Source organism: Dermacentor silvarum, chromosome 1, assembly GCF_013339745.2.
Source record: "Dermacentor silvarum isolate Dsil-2018 chromosome 1, BIME_Dsil_1.4, whole genome shotgun sequence".
NCBI classification, from domain to species: domain Eukaryota; kingdom Metazoa; phylum Arthropoda; class Arachnida; order Ixodida; family Ixodidae; genus Dermacentor; species Dermacentor silvarum.
In genome coordinates this window covers 3327905-3352508 of record NC_051154.1, presented here as the reverse complement: position 1 = coordinate 3352508, position 24604 = coordinate 3327905, and the positions used below count along the sequence as shown (strand labels likewise).

General features: G+C 47.6%; 1 protein-coding gene across 3 annotated transcripts in view; it reads left to right on the top strand.

The window, feature by feature from the left end:
• The window catches only part of LOC119456152 (solute carrier family 15 member 2-like), a 322715-nt gene that overhangs the window by 259834 nt on the left and 38277 nt on the right, over nucleotides 1-24604 (top strand). For all 3 annotated transcript variants that reach the window (XM_049664629.1, XM_049664623.1, XM_037717785.2), the window contains 2 exons: nucleotides 16647-16793; nucleotides 16853-17034. In XM_049664629.1, the coding sequence (XP_049520586.1) occupies nucleotides 16647-16793; nucleotides 16853-17034 (329 nt within the window). The remainder of the gene's footprint in view (nucleotides 1-16646; nucleotides 16794-16852; nucleotides 17035-24604) is intronic.

The window sequence follows — 24604 nt, the reverse complement described above, 5'->3', positions numbered from 1 at the left end:
CATCTGTGACGGAGACAGAATCTGGTGTGCGTTGTGTTTTTTTGGCGGCATAGTTCGCGTTGATACCAGCGGCAGCGCGAAGGTCAGTTCGCTCGCTGCTGCAGCCGCGCTTCCTCACTCCAGCGTTCCCACGGCGAGTTTCCGCGGTCAGCGAGTGAGATGTGTTCATATTTGCTTGTGCGTGCATGACACCATGCTTGTTAATTTAGTTAGTATGCCCATGTTTACAAGTTTATGCGCCCGATACAGCACGTACATCATATGGCGCCCGGCGACGATTTTATCGCCCGCGGACTGTATACAGAACCTCACGGCGACGGCAGAAATGCGCATGGAGTGTCCATATAATTGCTATCGCAATAAAGATGTCACCGAGTCATGGTACGGGTGGTGGACACATTGTGGGACTTGCGGAGATGCTGATCGCGAGACGCTAGCACAGACCTGATGAGGCAGCGGAAGTCGACGGCGCTGGCGCTGTAGCGCGTGGGACTTGGTAGTGGAGGCAACGGCGCCCTTTCGGCGTTCGCGCGCCGTATAGTTTAGACACGGCGATGGAGACGCTGGCTTTGCCTGGGTTGGGCGCCCTTGCGTCGTTCGCCAACCGCGGAAGGAGCTTGATGATGCGCGTGCGACCAGGCCGGCAGCGGCATTTGACCAGACAGGTCGCTACTCCCGCGCCCTGACCTTTTTGGTCCCGCCACGCTCACCGTCCGCACGCGCCCTGCTTCTTCGCTTCGCTGGCCACGTGTGCATGGCATCAATTCACCGTAGCCGCTCGTTTTGGCACGTCATCGTCGTCCGCTTGTTCATTTCACAGACCACGACGCATATAGCCACATCTGTCCACTGCGCGCACATCGTGACGCCACCTGGTTACAAGTGTTGATCTCTTCTCGAGTTGTGTGCTAGCAATCAGTGTGCACACGTGCGCGAATATATCGGGAAAACTTTGTTCCGTGGTTGTGGCGGCTTATAGCCTGTGTGCTTTTATTACGATCAAGTGCAGCACCGCGTGTTGCGCTGCCATCTCTGCGTTGTAATAAATGTAATGCTTGTGTCCAGTGCGCTTAGCGCGGTCGGTCTCAGGCTGTGTTGGCCTCAGACATTTGATTTTCCTCTCAGCTCAGTGCTGTAGCAACATTGCTTAAAGTGTTTGGTGCCGTTTTGAAGAAATTAAAGTAGTAGTTGCGATGGATTATTGCTGTGTTCCAGCAGAGTAGCAAAATGTGGCATTTGCGGTAATGTGGTATTAGCTATGTGACGAATCAGCACTTGTTAATGGTCAGGAATGATGCCAGCCGTACATTATCTAGAAAATCGTAATAATAATAATAATAATAATAATAATAATAATAATAATAATAATAATAATAATAATAATAATAATAATAATAAAGCTAGAACACCTAGAAGCATGCAAAGCTAAAAGCGCGTGAAAACGTTATGTGGCTGACAGTGACGTCCCATACATACCTGGCATTCTTTCAAGTACAATAGAAACAATAACCGCTTTTTGTATGGAAATTGACGTTATAGGAGAGTATATTTCAGTACGCTTCACTCAGACGGCTTTAATTTTAGAAAATTGACGAAAGCACAGCCGAAACGTCTTCGTTACAATGCGTGCCACCAATAGCTCGTTTACAGGTTTACGGTGGTTGAGGCATGGCCCTCAGTAGAAGGTTAGCCAGAATTGCAAACATGTTACCGGACAAAGTTAAAAAATAATGTAGATGAATTTACGTAAGCGAGGTGCTGATAATGAATTTTAAAAATGAAATTCTGGCGTTTTATGTGCCAAAACCACGATACGATTATGAGGCACGCCGTAGTGGGGGACTTGGGATTAAATTTGAACACTTGGGGTTCTTTACCGTACACGGAATGCGCCGTACGCGGGCGTTTTTGAATTTCGGCCCCACCGTAATGCGGCCGCCGCGGCCGGCATTAGTAGCCACGCCCTAGACCACTATGCCACCACAGCTGGAGCTTGCAAGCCTATGAAAATTAGACTTGTTTAATTTAACCGTGCCACTAGCCATAAGCGCCACACGTTACGAAGGACTCCGTTTATCCCCTGCATGTTTGTCGGACGGGCGTCTGCGTGAGGAACAAGGAATACAACGAATTTGATGCAGAATTTTATTGCAATAGCAATTACATGGACACTCTAGGCGAATTTCTGCCGTCGTCGTCGTCGCCGTGAGGTTCCGTTTAAAGTCCACGGGTGATAAAATCGTCGCCGCGCGCCGTACGCTGTATGTGCGAGTGAAAGCATGCAATGGCGAGCCGGCAATCGCGGCTCGCACACACACAAGGGCGGGAAGCAGGAAAGAAGCGCGCAGTCTTCCAGTTGCGGACAAAGTTCCGGAGGGAGGGTGGACAGGCGGAGGGGCCGCGCTGCGGCCGCGCGCTCCCGCCGGGCCAGAAGCCTCCGGGGGGAGGGAGCGGGAGGGGCGCGTTCTGCGCCGCGAGCGCCAGCTGCCCGCGCGGCTGTATCTTGAAAGCCATCTGCGGCGGAGTCCCTGTGTTTTCACGGCTAAGATCGCGTTGATGCCAGCGCCGGCACGAAGCTCAATTCACTCGCTGCTGCGCTAACTCTAGCGTTTTGACAGGGAGTTAACGCGGTCATCGAGCGAGATGCGTTCATGTTTGCTTGTGCGCGTGTGACACCATGCTTGTTAATTTAGTCAATGTGCCTATGTTTACAAGTTTATACGGCCATAAAGCTACCAACCTTTACTTTGTATAGCTGTCCGCTAATTAGCTGTCCCACAATCGATGCATCGCCTTTCAGGCGAAACTGACTTTTAACGCGATAGCGTTAAGGGCCCCGTGTCGCAGAAAATCCGGCGTTGGAGTCGGCGTCGGTGTCGGCGTCGGCGTAAGCATCGGCGTCTGGTGGAAATAATCATGCCGAACCAAATCATCCCGAACCACCCCGACCAGGCGGTCCCTTCGCGTGACGCAGGGCGTCAGTAAACAAAAATTGAATTTCTAAAAGTGAAATCTGTTAGAAAAATCGTAAAGTACGACTTAACCACAACCTACAGGCGTGATAGCGTCGGATTGTAATTTGAATATACGAGAAAAAAGCCTGATAAGTCACCAGGGATCTATGAATGATATCAAGTTCCACTCTTAAAGGCGAAGCTTATAAGCATCCTCCAATTCTGATGGTGTTTCGCTGTACTTTGGTTCTAGGCAACATTGAGGGGAATGTTGAAAACCGAGCGTTTACTACAGCGAAGCTGTTAAGGGCTAGGTTTCCCAGTATCGTGGCTGCATGTAGAAAAAAACTATCAACATCAGCATTCGCTCGAACGTCGTCGTCTTCTTCCGGTTCGTTGGCGCCCATCGGTTCGCGCTCGTGCCGTTGGATGCCGTGCACGAGCGCGTGCTCGGCACGCGCAGTTCGCGACCGTTGTGGCGTGTACTACAATTTAGGCTCCCTGTGCGTAGCGGTTTCCGGCCAGTTTACCTTAGCACAGGTGTCAAAACGGATGACTAACATGACTGATAGGCCATGACATCAATAACATCACATGCTCGTTAGTTACGTCACGATTAACGATAATAAATCACCTGTGGTGCATACCCGCATTGGATACGCGGGTATGAGCCAGAGAGAAGAAAGAAGGAAATAAAGAAGGTAATCACGTGTGACTCATACCCGCGTTGGATTTGTGGGAATGAGATGCCGAGAGCAGGAGCGGTTGAGATCTCACAGGATCCTGACGCTGCCGTGCAGTATGCCGCGGCTTTGAACGCTGTGGCTCATACGCTAGTCTATGACGATGAGGCGGACTTGGCGCAGCAAACGCACTACTTGGCCATCGCGCCGGGCGAAAACAAGACGCCGGTGTCCTTGCTCTTTAAAGAACATGCCGAAGACGCTCAATATAATCAATAATGATAATTTATAAATTCACTATAGCAATATTCACTACAGCAGACCCATCATAGTCACAGCTTCGCTGGCTTCCATCTTCACAATAGTGGAAGGGCTCTATCTTTTTTTCTTTCTTTCCTCCCATGTGAAGCAGCGCGCATAGTTCACGGGCGAGATCTGTACAACGTTGCAAATATGTGCTATCGCGCAAGGAAATCTGGCGATCATCATCATCATCATCATCAGCCTATATGTATGTGCATTGCAAGACAAAGGCCTCTCCCTCGATCTCCAATGACCCCTGCCTTGCGCTAGCTGAGTCCAACTTGCGCCTGCAAATTTCTTAACTTCATCACCCCACCTAGTTTTCTGCCGTCCTCGACTGCGCTTCCCTCCTCTTGGTATCCATTCTGTAACTCTAATGGTCCACCCGCTATCCATCCTATACGCAGTACATGGCCTCTCAATTTTTTCTCCTAATGTCAGTTAGGATATTGGTTATCCCCGTTTGCTCTCTGATCCACACCTATAGCGATAACCTCGGCTATGTAGTTGTCTGAAATACGTGTTTTCGTAGCACTGTCATTATTTTCATACAATGAAACTGAGCAGAACTTTTTCACCAACTAATTTGTAACTGAAGACATTCAACTGAGGACAGGCAAAAAGGGACGTGTGGAAGCCTTATAAATTGATTTACACACCACGGCTTACATGTTTCGACCAATAATATATTTTTATTCTCGGAATGAGAAAGTTATGTTTGCCGATAGGTTTCATGTTTTGTAAGAGTGCATTTAAAAGAAATAATTACATCATGCTCATGCAACAACATTGCATTATTGCATTGAAAACTGTTAAATGGGATTGCCTTTCACGAAGATCTAAAGCACGCTTAACAATTGCAAACCTGATTTGATTGCACGAAAGTAGTGAAATTATGCAAATTTTCTCTTGAACGATACCTTTTATTCTGAAGGAGTGGCTTTGTTAGCGAAGTTTAAAATTTGAGTTGAACTCATTGGACGTGGCATTTTGCTAGTGGAGCTTTTTTATCTTTGGCTGAAGGCCAACTCCCATTTCCCAATACATGTAAAACATGCTTTTATGAGACAAATACTGAACCAGTTTGTATGGCGTTGTTGCATTTCAGTTAGATTCTTGTGCGAGCGAAATTTTTATTTAGGATTTGGAAATTCTTACAAAAATTGCCATTCGTCGATGAGTTAAAGAAATATACAAGTATAATGTTTAAAAAGCCATAACCAAAAAGTGATATGACACTTCTGTGCATTCATTGGAGCGCGGCTTTCTAAACACTCTTGCCTTGGGGCCTTCCCAGAGTGTCCTACTTTCCCAGCCCTACCTGGCGGTCAACGAATCTTTCTCTCGAAGAGTGAAATTGTGAAACTGTAAAAGCCCATCCAAGGGGGTTCTTCTTTCTGGGGTCTTTCAGTTGTGATTAGGAGGCATGCCGTAGTGGAGGGCTCCGGATTAATTTTGACAACCTGGGGTTCTTTAATGTGCACTACAACGCAAGCACATGCGCATTTTTTCATTTCGCCTCCATCGAAATGCGGCCGGCATTCGATCCCGCGATCTCGTGCTCAGCAGCGCCTTAGCGAACTGAGCCACCCCGGCGGGTATCCAAGGGCGTATCAAGTCGGATTCATTTTGGCGGCTCGCAAACTCTTAAAATACCGTTCGAACAACCCAATTTGGGAGTCATTGCGTTAGATCGTCTAAAGTGGACAAATTTGATATATGAATAGACAAGTTACGTAAAATTTTTGCAATGTTTCCAAGGTTTTGCAAACGTCCTACTCAACATTAGTGGTTTATATCAGGGGGTGTATAATACATCAATTTCCTGTGTTCTGTATATATTATTAGGTGCAGTGGTAATAATTGCAATAACGGTATTCGCTGCTCAGTTAGAGTAGTAAAATTTGTAGTTTTCTTTATTTGTCCAATTTCAACAATGTTTAATAAATAGTGACGGCCTAAAGAAAGATTCCGCTTCCTACAGTCATTAGATTCTAACATTTTCATGTAAATGCAAGACATTTCTTGAAATCTGGTGTGGTGGTTGCGGAGAAGAACAATTTCTTCGTCACCATGTATTTTTAGATAACAGCTCCTTAAAGGGATACGGACACAAAATCAGAAAATTTTACGAAAATGCTGAAAATGAATCCTCAGTGTGTGATTACACCGAAAAGAAGTAGTCACTTAGCCCATTTTTGGGCCGATGGCTTTATTTTTGGCGTTTTTGTGAGCGCGAGGCTCGCCGCCCGACCCGCGGGAGTTGGAAGGCTTGACGTCACGACACCCTCGTCGGATAGCCAGTCGGCCGGCTGCGGTCATTCGAAGCGCGCCGACGCCGCCATCGCGAGCATGGATTCGAGTTCTGGTGCGTCTACCAGCGATGAGTACACGTCTGAAGACGAGGACCATTCCAACTTGGCAAGAAATATTACCGCTTACGGTTGCGAGCCTTCCGCTTCAAGCGACGAAGAGGAGCAGGCGGCCGTGGAAGTGCGAGTCAGGTTTTCGCGAACCGTAGCGCGAAGATTTCGCTCTGCACCAGACACTTATGCAAGCATTATTGGTCATTTCCTGGTGTAAATTTTCGGCAGTGGTGTAATCGTGTTTCTGCCGAAGATTTACACCGGCAGCGCCGTTGAATACACTATGAGCTGTTCTTGTCTGTTCGAGCACGGCGCCACCAGGTGGCAGCATCGTACAGGCCGCTCACGTAATTAGGGTTGCCAGATTGGGCAACCTAATAGCCAAATTGGGCTACTTTTTACGCGGCGTCGAAAATTCTGAGTTGGCTACATGGCTATATTTGGGCTATTTATGTATTAAGAACTTCCGGGTCCCGGGTACCACGTCAGCACTAACAAAATTTGGGAACACTGGTTTATGAAAACCCAAAGCTCATTGCTGCGAAAAAATTATGTAGGCAATCTCGAAGGCTGTGTTTTTAGGCAATGTCGGCGCTGAGTGGATCGCTGCCGCGTTTACACGTCTTTCCAGCCTAAGCTCTCTCTTTGTTTCGGCGCCATCTGCTGCCGCTTCACGCGTGGTTCAATAAGAGTTCTAAAAACTAAGCATGGGCAAGTGGGCGAAATGCATATAAGAAGGAATGGGAGAAGGACCCCTCTTTCATTGGTAAATTTTACTTTATGCGCATATTTGGTTTTAAAAGCGTCTCAGTGGAGTAAGAAACTCGGCAAATTTCTTACTTACTCTATTACAATATTTCCGAAATTTATTCCGCACTCGAAGGCAACTATTACATCTGCAGAGCATAAAACCATTCAACATTTAAAATATTGCAGCTGAGAATGAGGTTGCTTTCAGGTAGGGTCAAGGTCTTGCGTGAGGCTCCCACATGATCACCAACTTCGGCACAGGCACGAGCGCACTTCGTAGTTGCGGTGGACGCACTTTGCACTCGCTCGTCGTCTGCCGTTATCTCAAGATCGGTAGCCACGGCACGGTGCGCGTTCAGGACCGCTGCCGTTCCGTCACCTCTTGCCCTTCTAGTCTTTGCAAACACACAGATACTGCCGGCCCACCGGCTTTATTAAAGAAAGGATAATCGAATGCGCTATAGGATATTTATTGCGTTTCCTTTTTGCATAAGTAAGAACGCACGTGCGCCATTTACAGTTAGTGTGACGTAGGGACGGTAACGGAGGGTGCGCCAGCCTGGTCGAGCCGAGTGTATTCGTGAAGAACGGGTTATCAGAGTGCGCCGGCTCGTTTCCTTTACTGTTGTCTGCCTCGGCGGGCTGACCACCCGTAAAATGAGTATTTCTGGAACGTGCGAATGCTTTCACTAGGTTAAACAATAGTGGTTGTCTATGATAAAATAACAAGTAACTGAGCAAGAGGTATTTCCTTTTATTGCGATAGCAATTATATGGGCTCTCCAAGCGCATTTCTAGCGCTCGTGGTCGTGGTCGTCGCTGTGAGGTTGCGTCGAAAGTCCAAACACGGTAACATCGTCGCCGCGCGCTTACGTGTTCCCTAGTGGAATTCCATTTCTTTATTTTTTTCAAGTGAAACTGAAGGTAAAGTACACAGCCCCCCTCGGAAATTTGGCAACACACGCATTCGTGCCTGCATTCACATAAACTTACGCACACGTTTTCAGATTGCACGAATCTTGCCAGGGACTCCCTGTTTAAAAATTGCACAGTTCAACGCTTCGATACTAATACCACCTGGGTTATTTCCAGAGCCGTAATCCAGGTGGCAATTGAAACTGTAAACTTTAATTCACCTCTTCTGCTACGGGCCAGCAGGTCGTTCCGTTTTTGCACTCAAAGGCGAATTGCAGTCAGAACAGTCGCACGAGGAAAATGCGAGAAGGTTTCAAGTTTTCTCCAGAGTCCAGTGTGCCTCTAAGCAGCAGCATTTGCTAACTCAGCGTCAAGCTGCTTTCGAGTAAAAAATACAAAAATGAGAGAGAGAAAGAGAGAGAGCGGTATAGAAATACCATGCTTATTTTATGAATCTAGCTTAGGAAAGGCATCACTATTCTAAAATGCATTGTGCTCGGGCCGCCTCTTGGGCACTCGATCGTGACCAGCCGAAGTTCATCCTAGAGGCTGGAGCTGGCAGTATTTTGCCCGACACTTATAGAAAAATGCCTCGAGTATAAAGCGAGGCGTGAACTAAAATTAGCTCACAACATGGTTCAGTAAATACTGATAACGTCATGAATCAATCGGAAACGAAATCCTTCGGCTCGTTGTAACAATAAGTGGTGTCCAAATCCACGTCTGAGTGACAGCTCTCACTATAATTCTTTACGCAGATCTTGAGGCCACTGTTGTGCTGGTTGCATGCGGCGGAAGTAATTTTGGAGCCGGAAATACGTCGTAAACCATCTGCACCATCTATAAGACACCTGCAGAACCTCATCAAACTTTTGGCTGTGTTTTTGGTTACTTTTTGGTCACAAAAAATTTGGGTCTGGCTATCTTGGGGCTACATTTTGAGATCATTTGGCTATTTTTTGTTGGGGCCATCTGGCAACCCTACTCACGTTTACGGCACCGCCCGAACGTTCCTACGCCCGCGTTTACCCGATTACCGGACCAGCTAAAGCTCTCTAATTTACGCACCTTGTCGTCTCTGGGAAACGTGTGCGACGGCCTGTCATGACCGACGATGCTGTTATAACAGCAATGTCTGGGCATTTCCTTCCGCCGCGACGAACGCGTCAATACCAAGCGACGACCGCGGGAAGCCTCATGTAAGACGCACCACGTGCGTGGAGCGCCGAAAGGGATTAAACAAACACTGCAAGGGATCGACAGCCCTGGAAACACTGCGACAGCTGTGACCGACCTTGGCCGCGCGTGGGCGTTATGACGTCAAATTTCAGCTTATGCCGGCGGCCGCTTGGAGGCTAGGTGCACCAGCAAATCGCAAAAAAAAAGAAAAAAAAAGATTTCTCGTTCTTTTTTTCAAAGCAGCTTCTTGTGTTCGTCATTTTCAACAGATCAACTTTTGTTCCGACGCAAAAAACCACCCGCCAACGTATCCCTTTAAAGGGGCTCTGAAGCAGGCCTGGTGCCTGTCAACAGCGAAACAGCGCACTCGTGCAGACCTTGTATGGAGCTCACAAATGTCCGCTTTTTCTCTCAAAAGCTCACCCGTTACCATATCCAGGAGATTCGCATACATGGCTGACATCAGTCAAGAAGCTCGGCCGCCCACCGTAGGAATGAAACTGCTTATCGTTAATTTCGATTAGTGTGGAAGACTCAACTACCCTCGAATTACGCGAAACCCAGACCACATGTACGCCTTGAATGGCGGTTAGCAAGGGACTTCTCACTGGCTTCTGGCTGCACATGCTTCGTATTGAGCGCTACAAAGTGCGCATTCGGCCCGTGCACGTACAGTTGCGCGTAGCTGTACCGGCGGCTTAAGGCTCATTCGCACTGTGCCGACACGACAGCGATTTTGGTCTGCAGGCCGACTTTTGGCGACAGCGTTTTCCTTCGTTTATACCGTTGGCCGCAGCGTCCTGTAAACTGCTGTCGCCCACAGTCGGCCGACCAAAATCGCTGTCGTGTCGGTTTAGTGGCTACGGCGTTTCGCTGCTAAGCACCGGGTCGCGCGATCAAATCCCGGCGGCCGCATTTCGGTGGGGGCGAAATGCGAAAACAGCCGTTTACTTGGGTGCATGTTAAAGAACCCCACGTGATCCAAATTATTCCGCAGTCCCCCACTGGGCCTCACAATAAGGAGGTGGCTTTGGCACGTAAAAACCCGATAATTTAACTTTTTAAGTTGCGCGCAGCTACGTCTCGCGCGGGGGCGTCTCTGTCGCTACGCTGAGGGCGAATGGACGTTGAGGGCGAATGGCGAATATCGCGTTCCATGTACCTACGCTTGTAGTAGGTCTTCCTGAAAAATAATTTCGGTAATATATTTCTTGGAGGTACACACTTACAATTCTCTCGCGCGAGCGTTGACCGCACGGCTTGTTAGCGGCCGTGTAGCGACGAGGCTTGAAGCGAACCCCGCAGCAGAATACATTCCAACTGGAAGTGCCTTTCGCCCTCACCTCCACAAGGCCGCTCACACGCTGTGCGGTCGACGCTCGCGCGAAACTATAAAAAAGTCGCAGTTTCGCCCGAAAGGCGAAGCATCAATTGCGATAGCAAATTAGTAGAGAGCTATTCGGAGTAGGGATAGTAGTTTTATCGGCTGCATAAACTTGGACACATCCGCTTACTAACTGAATTAACAAGCGTGGTGTCAGCGCGCACAAGCAAACATGAGTAGATCACACTGAATGACCGCAGACAACGACTGTCAAAACGCTGGCAGCAATCGCAGCCGCCGCAGCGGGCAAGGTTCGTGCGGTCTATCGCTTCAACGGAAACTGAGCGGCGGATGCAGAGCGCATACAAAGATCAGATTCGTGTGGAGATAAGAGACCGTGCGGGCGACGGCCACAGCCGGGCAAAGTACGAACGGAGTTGTTGGCAGAGTAGAAGCTGCGCCCCCCCCCCCTCCCTCCCGCGCTGCCTTCCCGCTTTCTTGCTTTCGCGTGGGAGATTGAGTGGCAAGTTCCCCTTACGCCCGATTGCAAGATACGCCTTTGGTGCCGGAGCACACCGTCGCCCCGCCTCCCTCCCTCCCATACCCCCACGGCCTTTCGCGCGACGGTCGCGTTTGCTTTCGGCCGTGCGTTCGCTCTCCGTGATAGCGCGCGCGTCCCCCGCGCGCTTTCGCTCGCGCATACGGCGCGCGGCGACGATTTTATCGCCCTTGGAATCTATACGGAACCTCACGGCGACGGCGACAGCGACTTCGACGCCAACCGCTGAAATCCGGTTGAAGTGTCCATATAATTGCTATTGCAATAAAAAAAAAGCCGAAGTTTCTTCCGAAAGTCGAAGCATCGATTGCAATGGCAAATTAGCGGATAGCTGAACGAAGTAAGGATAGTAGTTTTATCGGCCGTATGAACTTGTGAACATTCGCTTACTAACTAAACTAACAAGCATGGTGTCACGCGCACACAAGCAAACATGGACGCATCTCACTGGATGAGCTCGGACACTAGCTGCTAAAACTCTGGCGTCAGCAAGCGCGGCAGCGAGCGAAGTCACCTTTGTTTTGTCTCTCGCTTCAGCGCAAACTGAGCGACGAGAACACTGCACGCACATAAGTATGAGTCACCTGCAGATTTCTTTCAAGATAAGGCGCGCGCGACCACGCGTAGCCGTGCAAAGTGCTCTGTTCGTGCCGGAGTACAACCCCCCCCCCCCTCCCCCCCCCTTCCTCCCGCGCTGCCTCCCTCCCTGCGCGCGCGAGACTGAGCCGCGATTGGCGGTTCCACATGCGCGCGGTCGCGAAATGCGCAGTTGCTGTCGGTGGACAACGCTCCCTCCCTCCAATCGCCCCACGGCTTTAGGCACGACGGAAGGCGGCGCGTTTCCTGTAGTACGGCCATGCCAGCGGCAAAAAGCGCGCGCGTCATGCCGTGGGCGGCAAGTTGCTGCGCGTCAGCACCTTGGCGCAAGGCCAACGTGGCACGCGCGCCTCGCCGCGCGGCAGCGTGATAAGATCTCCCGCGCTCTCCGAACGCGCGAGCAACACCGCGAGTGCTCGTTGTTTCATGCGAGAGACGACGATCGTCGATTGAAAACCCCGCGCGGACTGGCGAGTGGCGGCGGTCCGGTTGTGATGGCTCCGTGACATCACCCTCGTCGCTCTTGATTGGTTCTTCATCTCGCGGCACGCGGCATTTGCCGCAGAAATGGGTCTCGAACCCATTTCGCGCAGCACGCCGCAAAACCCCCGATTCCTGCCGCTTTTGGCACGCGTTCTTGACGCGCGTTTTTGCCGCGTGTTTTTGCCGCTAGTGTGGCCGTACCCTATGCTTCCCCTCGTGCACGTGCCAGATTGAGCCGCGTTCGTCGGCTACCCTCGCGTGCTTTCACTCGCACATAAAGCATACGGCGCGCGGCGACGGTGTTGTCGCCCTTGGACTTTACACGCAGTGTTTAAAGTCAGGGGGGGGGGGGGTGGCTTTAGCTCCATTATTTGAGGGGCTCGGCCCTCCCTTCGGTAGGTAAACTGTAGCACTGCGGCACCCATTCGAAAAGCGCTCGATGTGATTTTATTACCAATAGTGCCTTGTGCGGGGCAATTCTAACTCTCCAAATTTTCGATTGATGATTTAATCGAGATTAATCGGTTGACGTGGCACGAGCAAAACCAGGAAAGCAGGTATTGTCATACGGCTGCATGCATTTCCCGAGACACTGCACATGACGGTGACCACCCTTGTTCGACTAAGTTTCTAGGCACAGAACACTTGTTTCATGAGCCCCCTGAGCGGGAAGCTACCTGCTCCTGAATTAGTGAAGGTTATCCTTGGTTTCCTTAAGGTACCAGTTAATTTACATTCGTTTAGTTGAGCCTTATGAGTGAATATGAATTGAATTCTGGGGTTTTACGTGCCAATACCACGATTTGATTATGAAGCACGCCGTAGTGGGGGACACCGGATTAATTTTGACCACCAGGGGATCGTTAACGTGCCCCGTTGCATGGAACATGGGCGTTTTTGCATTTCGCCCCCATCGAAGTGCGGCCGGGATTTGATCCCGCGACCTCAGCAGCACACCATCATCGCCGCTAAGCCGCCGCTGCGGGGCATTCTGAGTGCTGTGTTATACCAAAATCGCATGCATTTTCTCCACTTTTGTAGATAAGAAGGTATGAAACCATAAAATATATTGTTGTAGTGCCTGAGGTTGTCAATGACGCAAGCCCAATGTTCTGTGTTTCAGCTAGACTTATTTGCTTTGAGTGCACATATCTTTAACCCGTTACCTCCGGAGTTATATTTGATAGATATTTTCGAAAAGGCCAATTCTTTCTAAGCGCTTGATTGAATCGCCAAATTAAATAAATGCCCGGAATACACTCAGAATTATATATTTATTTGCAGAACACCCATACAAATTTGTTGAATTTTAGAAAAAGTTGGCTTCACTACACTGCTTGAAGTTGGCTTTTTCGGCGACAGTAATGTAAACATAAAGCAAAAATCCCAAACACAACTTCTGTGGCTTGTGAGAGTTGTGACGAAACCGAGTGCCACATCACATTTAGTCCTGTAGTAGGGTACGGCCCGCATTAAACCCAATATCACAAGGAGTTCCATTCCACAATAAACGCGTCAGCAAAATCTGGTATTTCTCCCACTTTCCTTGAACTGTTTCACTGCCGGATCCTGCGATGCAACGCATCACTAATATAAGGGGGACCTTCATATGGTGGCGTCCAGCATGGTGCGCGCACACTTACACACACTAAGGATGCCCAAACTATCACGCACCAAGATTTGAAAATATTGTCGCAAGATGCGAAGAACGGCACACAGAACGACGGTGGTGCGACAACAAACACAGGCTCTTTATTCAAGGCCCAATTGTCCGCGCCAACTTTATCTTCTTCGGAGAGAGAGACGCTCGTGTCCCTCCCTTCGTTGTCTTCGTTAGTCGTGACAATGCCTCCGTTCTAAGAAAGCATCGTCCCGATGCTTTATCGTGACGACACCAGGATCTGTCCACGCGTATGCTGCAGTGATTTCATTCGGACAAATAAGGCTTCATCCGGACGACGTGCACAATCTCCGGTGCATGCCGTCGACGCCTTGAGGAATGTGGGCTATCGGAAACGACTTCATAGTTGACATCAGAGAGACGTCGGATGACTTTATACGGACCGAAGTACCGCCTCGGTACTTTCTCTGAAAGGCCACGACGGCGAACAGGAGTCCAGACCCAAACTCTCTCTCCAGGCTCGTAGGAGACTCTTCGGTGGCGAAGGTTATAGCGCCCTACATCGTACTCCTGCTGCCGACGAATACGTATGCGTACAAGTTGTCGGGCTTCTTCAACACGCTGAGTAATGTAGTCAGCATCAGTTTCGACGCCATCGCATTCACGTTCATGCGGCAACATTGCGTCGAGCATGGTCGTGACATCGCGACCGTGGAGAAGGCGGAACGGTGTCATCCTCGTTGTCTCTTGCTGAGCCGTATTGTATGCAAAGGTGACATATGGCAGTATCTCGTCCCAGTTGTTATGCTCCACATCAACATGCATGCAAAGCATATCCGCAAGTGTCTTATTGAGGCGCTCCGTGAGTTCATTCATTTGCGGATGGTACGCCGTTGCCGGCCGATGAGACGTGCCACTAAGTCTTAAAAGTGTGCCCAATAGCTCGGCTGTGAATGCAGTTCCTCTGTCAGTTATTAATACTGTGGGGGCGCCATGTCTCAGTACGACATTCTCTATAAAAAGTCGAGCTGCTTCACTGGCCGTTCCCCGCAGCAGAGCTTTGGTTTCGGCCACGTAGCTGGACAGAACCAAGCTAATGTTGTTTTCCGTCGCTTGGAGATACTCAGATTAGTTTTTGCATTCCTCCTAATTACATATTATAATTAGATGAAAAGTGTCGATGAGAAAATTGTAGAGCTACATGAAAAACTCACCATACAGCTTCCTGTTGCTCAATCGGTGTTACATAAAAGTCCTTCTGCGACAGTGAAAGAAGCCCGCGAATACACGCAAAATTTCCGCGCGACTGGCCCGCTCGAGGCACTTTGCGTGTGTTCGCAATACACCTCTCTATATGGCTTTTATAGATTATGAAAAGCCATTTGATTCAGTAGAGATACCAGCAGTCATAAAGGCATTTGGTAATCAATGAGTACAGAAGGCATACGTGAAAATCTTGGAAGATATCTACAAAGATTCCACAGCTACATTGGTTCTCCACAATAAACGTCGAAAGTTACCTATCAAGAAAGGAGTCAGGCAAGGTGACACAATCTCTCCAATGCTATTCACTGCATGCTGAGAAGAAGTATTCAAACTTTTAGACTGGGAAGGCTTAGGAATGAGGATCAACGGCGAATATTTCAGCAACCTTCGGTTTGCAGATGGCATTGTCCTATTCAGCAACAATGGGGACGAATTACAACAAATGATTGACGACCTTAACCGAGAAAGTGTAAGAGTGGGGTGATTAATATGCAGAAGACGAAGATAATGTTAATGGAACAAGAATTCAGGATCGCTAGTCAGCCTCTAGAGTCTGTAAAGGAATACGTTTATCTAGGTCAATTAGTCACAGGAGACCCTGATCGTGAGAAGGAAATTTACAGAAGAATAAAATTGGGCTGGAGTGCATACGGCAGGCATTACCAAATCCTGAGTTGGACCTTACCACTGTCGCTGAAAAGAAAAGTGTACAATCATTGCATTCTACCAGCGCTAAAATATGGGGCAGAAACTTGGAGGTTAACAAAAAAGCTCGAGAACAAGTTAAGGACCGCACAAAGAGCGATGGAACGAAAAATGTTTGGCCTAACCTGAAGAGACAGGAAGAGAGCGGTGTGGATCAGAGTACAAACGGGGATAACCGATATTTTAATTGACATTAAGAGAAAAAAAATGGAGCCAGGAAGGCCATGTATAACCGGTGGACCATCGCAGTTACAGAATGGATACCAAGAGAAGGGAAGCGTAGTCGAGGACGCCAGAAAACTAGGTGGGGTGATGAATCTAGGATATTTGCAGGTGCAAGTTGGAATCAGCTAGCTCAAAACAGGGTAATTGGAGATGGCAGGGAGAGGCCTTCGTCCTGCAGTGGACATAAATAAAGGCTGCTGCTGATTGTGTGACCGCAGACGCTAGTAAGTTCAGCATACGGCCTGCTTCAGCGGCCGCACGACTCCGCATTTCGGCTGGCTTCACCTGCGCCCGGCTCGGCGAAGCGGCTCAGGTTTCTTGATGGATCTCAGCTATTGGCCAATAGCAGCAGTGTATGGTAATCTGCTATATGACGATAAATGGCAGCACGAAAACGGTGACGAGAAGGCTTTTCTTAAAAAGAGAGTGTTTGAGAAGAAGTTGATTTCGTGCTCCGCTTGCGAGTTACACGACTGTAAAATTTGGCTTAGATGTTCACAGTAGTCTATGCTATCCGCGAACTGCGCTTTTTCACCAAATCCGAGTGGTGGTTCAGAACCCCTTTAATGGCACCTTACCTAGGGAAAACTAAACCTAAATAATGAATCTTTGAGGCTCATTTTCTCATCTAACAAAATTCTGTTACTGTGAAATTACGAGAATACTTGATCAGTCTAAGCTGTATTAGTGTTTCACTTTAAATATGCTCAATGTAGGCGCTGAGCGAGCCGCATGTGCCACGAGCAGCTGTGCTGCACGTGTTGGCGTTGGCGCCCTGCACCCTTGCACCAGCGCAGCTACAAGCGGTCACCTCTGGACAGGTCATTCTGCTCGAGGACAAGCAGGCCGTGAGGCCCACCCTGGTGAGCTCGATGACGCGCTTTGTTGTTCGTTTGGTGACAGGACGTGCGCATCTCTGAAGGTACCCAGCACAAAGGCTTCCAAAAGCCACAATGGCCAGCTTCTGGTCGCGTACACGCTCCAGGAGCCCGTTGCGGCCGTGATGTTCGCGGGCGACTCGGCGGGGAAGACGTACTCAGCGGCGCCTGTGCACACCAACTCCACATCGTCATTCTCTAACGCTACGGGCCTCACCCCGGGCAGGTACGCAAAGGAATCCTTTTGAGTGTCTCTAAAACGTTACAAGCAGCCGTTCACCAACTAAACACACATTAGTCTTTTAGCCGTCTACAACACGTCTGGGCAAGATGAGCAAGACGTCCTGACAATCAACTTATAATGTCTACAAGATGTATTATAGACGTTTTCACAAGATATTTGAAACGTCTTGTAGCCCTATTTAAGCAACTTTATCGGATGTCTTAAGACCGTCTTATGCACAGCCAATTAAATTAGGAAGATAAGACGTCTTGCAAGACGTCTTGTAGCCGTTTTAAAAACGGTTATAAGAAACATTATGTTGATCCCACGCACTGTGGGAATCGATGTAACCGAAGCTTTCTGTGCTGTTTGCGTCGATTGTCGATAATTGGCGTTGACGGTTACGGCGAATGTTTAAGTTTTCAGCGTTTAGTGCAATTCGAGAGTGGTGAATTGATGTTAACCATTACCTTTGCATGGACTACTTGTGTTTGTTTGCGTAGTACACGTAACACACAGCGAGACCTGTTTGCTTGAGGCGTTGTTGTGCGCTGTTGTTCATATATAGCCTGCAAGATAAGCACGGTCATATTGCCTCACACGACTCATCGCATTGTGGCAGAAGTGTTAAATTTTAATTAAATTATGGGGCTTTACGTGCCAAGCGCACAATCTCAATATGAGGGACGCGGTAGTGGGGGCTCCGGATTAATTGTTACCACCCGGGATTCTTTAACGTGGACCTAAATCGAAGTACTTTTCCATTTCGGCCGTGTTGAAATGGTCGGTGTCGTACCTGCCACCTCGAGCATCGCCATAAAAGTACCGCGGCAGTTGTTGATTTGATGGCCGGCCGCTTCCGCCCATCAACTACGCCTGCTCTGAACCACCCCCGATGCTGCGTGCCAGACAACAAGAGCAGCCGCAGCAGCACAAAAAGCCGAAAGGGGATGCAAAAAAATATTCGCTTCAAAAAATGTTTTGTAGTTTTCTTGAAAAACGCCTTTTTTAATGGTTTAAAAAGATTCTCCAAGTGCAGGGTATGACACCTTCTAGTCATTATTTGCGTAACCTAGCCCTACATTTTTTTGCGTGACAAGGTTCGTTTTAGGAGCCCAAGGTGACATACAAGCCAATTGAGAGCTCTTTAAAGCATAATGTCTATTCAGGACTGGTTAACAATTATGCAACCGTCCGCACCTAAAAAATGAAAAGCATTGTTCATCGGTAGAGGAAGTAGTTTCCAAGATGACAGCAAGGCCTACCAACCATGTCAATTCACAGCGGGAACAGGATTCGCACTAGCACAAGGATGATGGCATCTTAAATTGTGTTACACAGGAAAATATTCAATCTCATAATTGCAATCAAATTTGTCTTCCGATACCCACTGTCCAACGAAATACGGCTTAGCTTCAGTGATACTTACCATGTTAGCATTGATCGAGATTTGCAGACAGAATATTATAAACCAGCACACTGTCACGGAAGTTTTTCTTGCACAGATCTTTGGCACACACACATGACTTTAAAAACACAAGACCCCCTTCCATTATTAGATTATAGAGGAATTCAGTGCCTCCTGTTACCTTCTGAATGGAGGAATGAATGGTAATGTCCTAATCCCTGCAATATTGAACTAAAGCTTGGCCGTACCGACAGCACCAATGCCTACATCCCATTTTTTACAACCCACTGTAGCACCAATGACATGTTGGCAAAGCCAGAACAGTGAGAATAGGTGTTAGTGCCGTGCCTAACATATACCATGATTTATCACACAGATGAAGCGCTAAAGTGGCCAAAGGTTTCAAAGAATTAAAAAAAATCAATAACACGCCCTTAGGTAACCAAATGTTTCAATACACCTTCTAGAGTTTTGCTTTGGGATTGTTATCACATATTGGTCACATCACGATCCAGTGAGCTGGCTTTGACAGTTGCACAGGCTGATGCACCCGCAGAAAATTCAGCTTATTCCTCATGATGGTTGACTTGAGATTGCACTAGTGCAATCTAGGAGAACCCGCCTCTCTGTGTGTGCCACGTGCTGCTCGATCACGACGTTCGCGTCGCAGCGTGTAAGCTATTGCAACCTCGCTATTGCATCGTGCAACCGCGTCGCCGTTTCACGATGCGAACCAACTGCAAAGTGGGATAATCACATTGAAACGGAAGACAGCTATCGCAAAGGTGTCAGGGGCTAACAAGTTGTGTGTTGCGGACGCCCAAGTTTCTTTTGCTGTTTCATTAAAATTTCAGCGCGCGCATAGCCATGTAGCGTACTGCGGGCCACAAGGCCGTCTTCTTCTGTGCATGTTCAAATTTTTGCGCGCCCTTTGGCATGAGTTGCAGGGAAGGGCAGTAATGAATATAATGAAGTAATTTCGGCTCCCCCTTGAACTTCGCTATAAAGAGGTGTTACTGTATATGACTGATAAAAGCTCCCACTGAACGGAAGCCTTGTTTGCAAAGAGTAACTTTACCGAATGCGACCAAGCCATCTTGCGTATGCAGACGGAATAATGCCATCACTGCGATTCAGCGTTTTTCTGTAGCCTGGACAAACAGCACCGGAGATACTGGCGTGAAATCTAGAGTAAGAACTTTTTTTTTGTGTACAAAGAACACTGGAATGAAAGGAACGACACGCCACATCGCTAATCCCTGAAATCCAGTTTCTTTCTGACGATTATGAAAACTTTTTCCAAGAAAGCCAATGTCATGATTAGAGGCTGCCACGCTCTCCGCAAGTACTTCGCAAGTGACATTTTCGTTCTGATATCATACACATGTTTTCAAAATTGCATCTTTTTTGTGTAAATGTAGTCACAGTTTGCGCAGGGTGTATGTATACCACGCCGAAAAACGATTCCTTCTGCAGTCTGTCCTTCACATGTTCATGCTGCAACTTGCAGGCAGGAACGGACGCCACCTTTGCATCACAGGTTTTCAGAACACGTGCACTTCTGGAACATCTTGAATTGCAGCGTTAAGTCCAAGCGAGGTCACTGGCCTGTCTGCACGATGTTCTACGCAAGCTTTCGGGTTATCCGCACTCGGAAAGTCCGTGGCGTACTTTGAGCGTCCCGATTGGAGCAAATCTTGCAGGCTCGATGTAAGATGTTTGATTTCGTGAGGATGACCCGAACTCTGTCCTGCACAGAGTGCATGCGAGTGAGCATAACGCGAAATTTTCATTCGTTCCTTGAAATATAGTTTTGGGAGGCCTGCAACATCGCATGCCACCCGCTTCTCCACCATTCCCTATGTCACTTGAGTGAGCCAGGCCTTGGTACATGTTCTGAAACCTTATGAAGTCAATGTAGCTCAGGTTCCCGCCCGATAATTGCGGATGAACTGGTAGATGCGAAGGCCGAAGGAGGACATGTTTTCAGGCATTGTGTACAGAATACACTGCGCGAATCGAGACTAACTTTACATCGGCTGAAGCAGTTATATGGAAAGCGCTTGAAACAATATATGTATGATGTCAAAGAGAAGAATTAAAGGTGAATTAGAAGCGAACAATAAGAACGTCTTTTGCAATCAACTAACGGGACTCGCGGCAGTCTGATTATACCATTGCCATTGACCGAGACAAGGCTTCCATTATTGCCAAAGAAACTAGATGTCAAGCAGATTACATAAAAAAGCCGCTTAATAATCGTAACGATGGCAATCTTCGGCCTGCTTTCTCAGAATGCCGAATTCTAGGCACTGTACATACTCGTAAGTTTGTTGTTTCAAACAGTTGGTGTGGAGAACAAGGCTGCTGTGCCGAAGCCTAAACGTCTAATACTTATTAACACCTTTTAATCGGCGTCATTTCTTTTTTCTTGCAACATGAATTCCAGAACCAAGAGACAGTATGAGCCATATGCAGCATTGACTTTTAATTTTGATATCTTGTTTTAAAGTATGCATGGTAATGTGAGTAAAAAACTGAAGAGGGAAAACATTTAGCTATTACGCATCCGTGTGGTTTAAATTAGTAGGACAGGTAGATTTGTCACAAAGCAAGTATAGCAGCAAAAAATATTTATTTATTTATTTGTTTACAGAATACTGCAGGCCCGAAAGAGGGCCCAAGCAGGAGGGGCAAAAGTACAGCTGCAGCAGAAAAAGAAGGGACCGATCACCCAAGCAGATAAATCGCGGCACGTGACGCTGTTGTTCCGTAGCACGCCGAATACGCCAGGCTCTTTGAATCATGCGGCACATTAGATGCACGGCAACTCCGCGTACCGGGTCATCATCTTTTTCCGCTTCAGCTCTGCATAAAAATATATCCAAGCAACGCGCACATATATTAGTATATAACAATATCGCACACCTAGCAACCAAGAGCAGTAATAAATGTAAAAGCAGAAAAATGAAAAGGAAGAAGGCACGAACCGCACAAATATTAGCAAGAAGCAAAATCAAGTGCAGGGAAATGAAGCATAGCAACACAGTGGTATCTAAAGTTGTCCACGCACTTGAAACACAACCAAATTATCAAAAGCGTGTCAAACTCACAGATTTAAAAAAATCATTTTACGAAGCCGTTACTGCAGTTGACGAGACACAGGATAACCGAACACAACAAAAACGATAAGTGTAGGTATAAATTCACAGTACATTAATGCCAGCGACGTCAAAGAGTTATGTGTTAAAAAAAAATCAGCATTAGATAACTGGGAAAGGGTAGGTTGTTCCAATCTGTTATGGTGCGTGGCAAGAAAGAATATTTGAAAATTAGTTCAGGTGTTATAAGGTGTTAAAGAGTCAGCGTGACGATGTCGTGTTCTACGTGCTGTAAGGCGTTTTAAATAAGGATCTGGGTTTCTAGACAAGAAATTCTTTTTGAGCGAAAACTGAAATTTTAGTCTCTATATTTATTCGTAATTTTAGAGTCTGAATGTTATGCTGCGTCATTAGACTAGTGGGAGAGTCACTTGTACGATATTTAGAATAGATGATCCTGACAGCCTTGCGCTGTATCATTTCAAGAGTATTGATGTTAGTTTTTCTATAGGGATCCCAGATAATGCTGACATATTCGAGTTTAGGTCGAATTAGTAATGTAAAGCCGCAGTACTAGGAGATGTGTTTTAGCTTATGTCTGAAAAGCAAAATTTATTGAACGAAGAGTTACATATGTTAAAAATGTGAGTACTCCAGCTGGGGTTGTTCGTTATTGTGATTCCCAAGTACTTGTACTCGCTGGCTTCCGCAAGCAGTTGAGAACCTAGTTTGTAGAAAAACGACAGTTTTTTTGTCTTTTTAGTTATGGACATGTAGACTTCTTTACTGGCATTTAATTCCATGTTCCACCGACTACACCAGGAAATGATGCTTTGCAGATTAGAGTTTAGTACTAATTGATCTTCATGGCAGTTAATGTCATTATAGAGTTACAATCGTCCGCAAATAATCTAATTTGAACGGGGGAATGAATTTAATTTGTAATGTCATTAATGTATATCAAGAATAGTAAAGGGCCAGTACACAGCCCTAGAGCACTCCAGATGATAATGGAAGTTCGTTGGATGAGTGTTCATTAATTGAAACGAACTGCATGTGATTACTCAGATAGGCAGCCACACAATTTACTAAGTAGGTTGGACGGTTAATTGATTATAGTTTAATAATAAGCTTGCTATGTTATACGAGATAGATCGAACGGCTTCATAAAATCTAAAAACATTGCATCAATTTGCCGTACCTATCAAGACCACCACTGAAATTGTGAATAACTGTTGTTAATTGTGTTACAGTAGAAAAACATTTCCGAAAACCGTGTTGGTAAGAAGAAAGCATGTTGTTATCACCTGTAAACTTATTAATTTCATTAGCTATGATGTGTTGACAGCTGTCTGTGTTTCAGCTCCACCCATATCCGAACCCGCGCTCCGTATTTGAGCAAGTATAACGGGCATAACTAGAGCTGGCAGTTTTTTCGCCAGGCCCGTTGCCGATGGCGCACTCCCAGTTTGAGTAAACAATATTGGTGTCTCTGCTGCTGTCTGTGTTTTAGCACCTCCCATAGCCGAACCCGCGCTCCGTATTTGAGCAAGTATAACGGGCATAACTAGAGCTGGCAGTTTTTTCGCCAGGCCCGTTGCCGATGGCGCACTCCCAGTTTGAGTAAACAATATTGGTGTCTCTGCTGCTGTCTGTGTTTTAGCACCTCCCATAGCCGAACCCGCGCTCCGTATTTGAGCAAGTATAACGGGCATAACTAGAGCTGGCAGTTTTTTCGCCAGGCCCGTTGCCGATGGCGCACTCCCAGTTTGAGTAAACAATATTAGTGTCTCTACTGCTGTCTGTGTTTTAGCACCTCCCATAGCCGAACCCGCGCTCCGTATTTGAGCAAGTATAACGGGCATAACTAGAGCTGGCAGTTTTTTCGCCAGGCCCGTTGCCGATGGCGCACTCCCAGTTTGAGTAAACAATATTGGTGTCTCTGCTGCTGTCTGTGTTTCAGCTCCACCCATATCCGAACCCGCGCTCCGTATTTGAGCAAGTATAACGGGCATAACTAGAGCTGGCAGTTTTTACGCCAGGCCCGTTGCCGATGGCGCACTCCCAGTTTGAGTAAACAATATTGGTGTCTCTGCTGCTGTCTGTGTTTTAGCACCTCCCATAGCCGAACCCGCGCTCCGTATTTGAGCAAGTATAACGGGCATAACTAGAGCTGGCAGTTTTTTCGCCAGGCCCGTTGCCGATGGCGCACTCCCAGTTTGAGTAAACAATATTAGTGTCTCTACTGCTGTCTGTGTTTTAGCACCTCCCATAGCCGAACCCGCGCTCCGTATTTGAGCAAGTATAACGGGCATAACTAGAGCTGGCAGTTTTTTCGCCAGGCCCGTTGCCGATGGCGCACTCCCAGTTTGAGTAAACAATATTGGTGTCTCTGCTGCTGTCTGTGTTTTAGCACCTCCCATAGCCGAACCCGCGCTCCGTATTTGAGCAAGTATAACGGGCATAACTAGAGCTGGCAGTTTTTTCGCCAGGCCCGTTGCCGATGGCGCACTCCCAGTTTGAGTAAACAATATTAGTGTCTCTACTGCTGTCTGTGTTTTAGCACCTCCCATAGCCGAACCCGCGCTCCGTATTTGAGCAAGTATAACGGGCATAACTAGAGCTGGCAGTTTTTTCGGCCAGGCCCGTTGCCGATGGCGCACTCCCAGTTTGAGTAAACAATATTGGTGTCTCTGCTGCTGTCTGTGTTTTAGCACCTCCCATAGCCGAACCCGCGCTCCGTATTTGAGCAAGTATAACGGGCATAACTAGAGCTGGCAGTTTTTTCGCCAGGCCCGTTGCCGATGGCGCACTCCCAGTTTGAGTAAACAATATTGGTGTCTCTGCTGCTGTCTGTGTTTTAGCACCTCCCATAGCCGAACCCGCGCTCCGTATTTGAGCAAGTATAACGGGCATAACTAGAGCTGGCAGTTTTTTCGCCAGGCCCGTTGCCGATGGCGCACTCCCAGTTTGAGTAAACAATATTAGTGTCTCTACTGCTGTCTGTGTTTTAGCACCTCCCATAGCCGAACCCGCGCTCCGTATTTGAGCAAGTATAACGGGC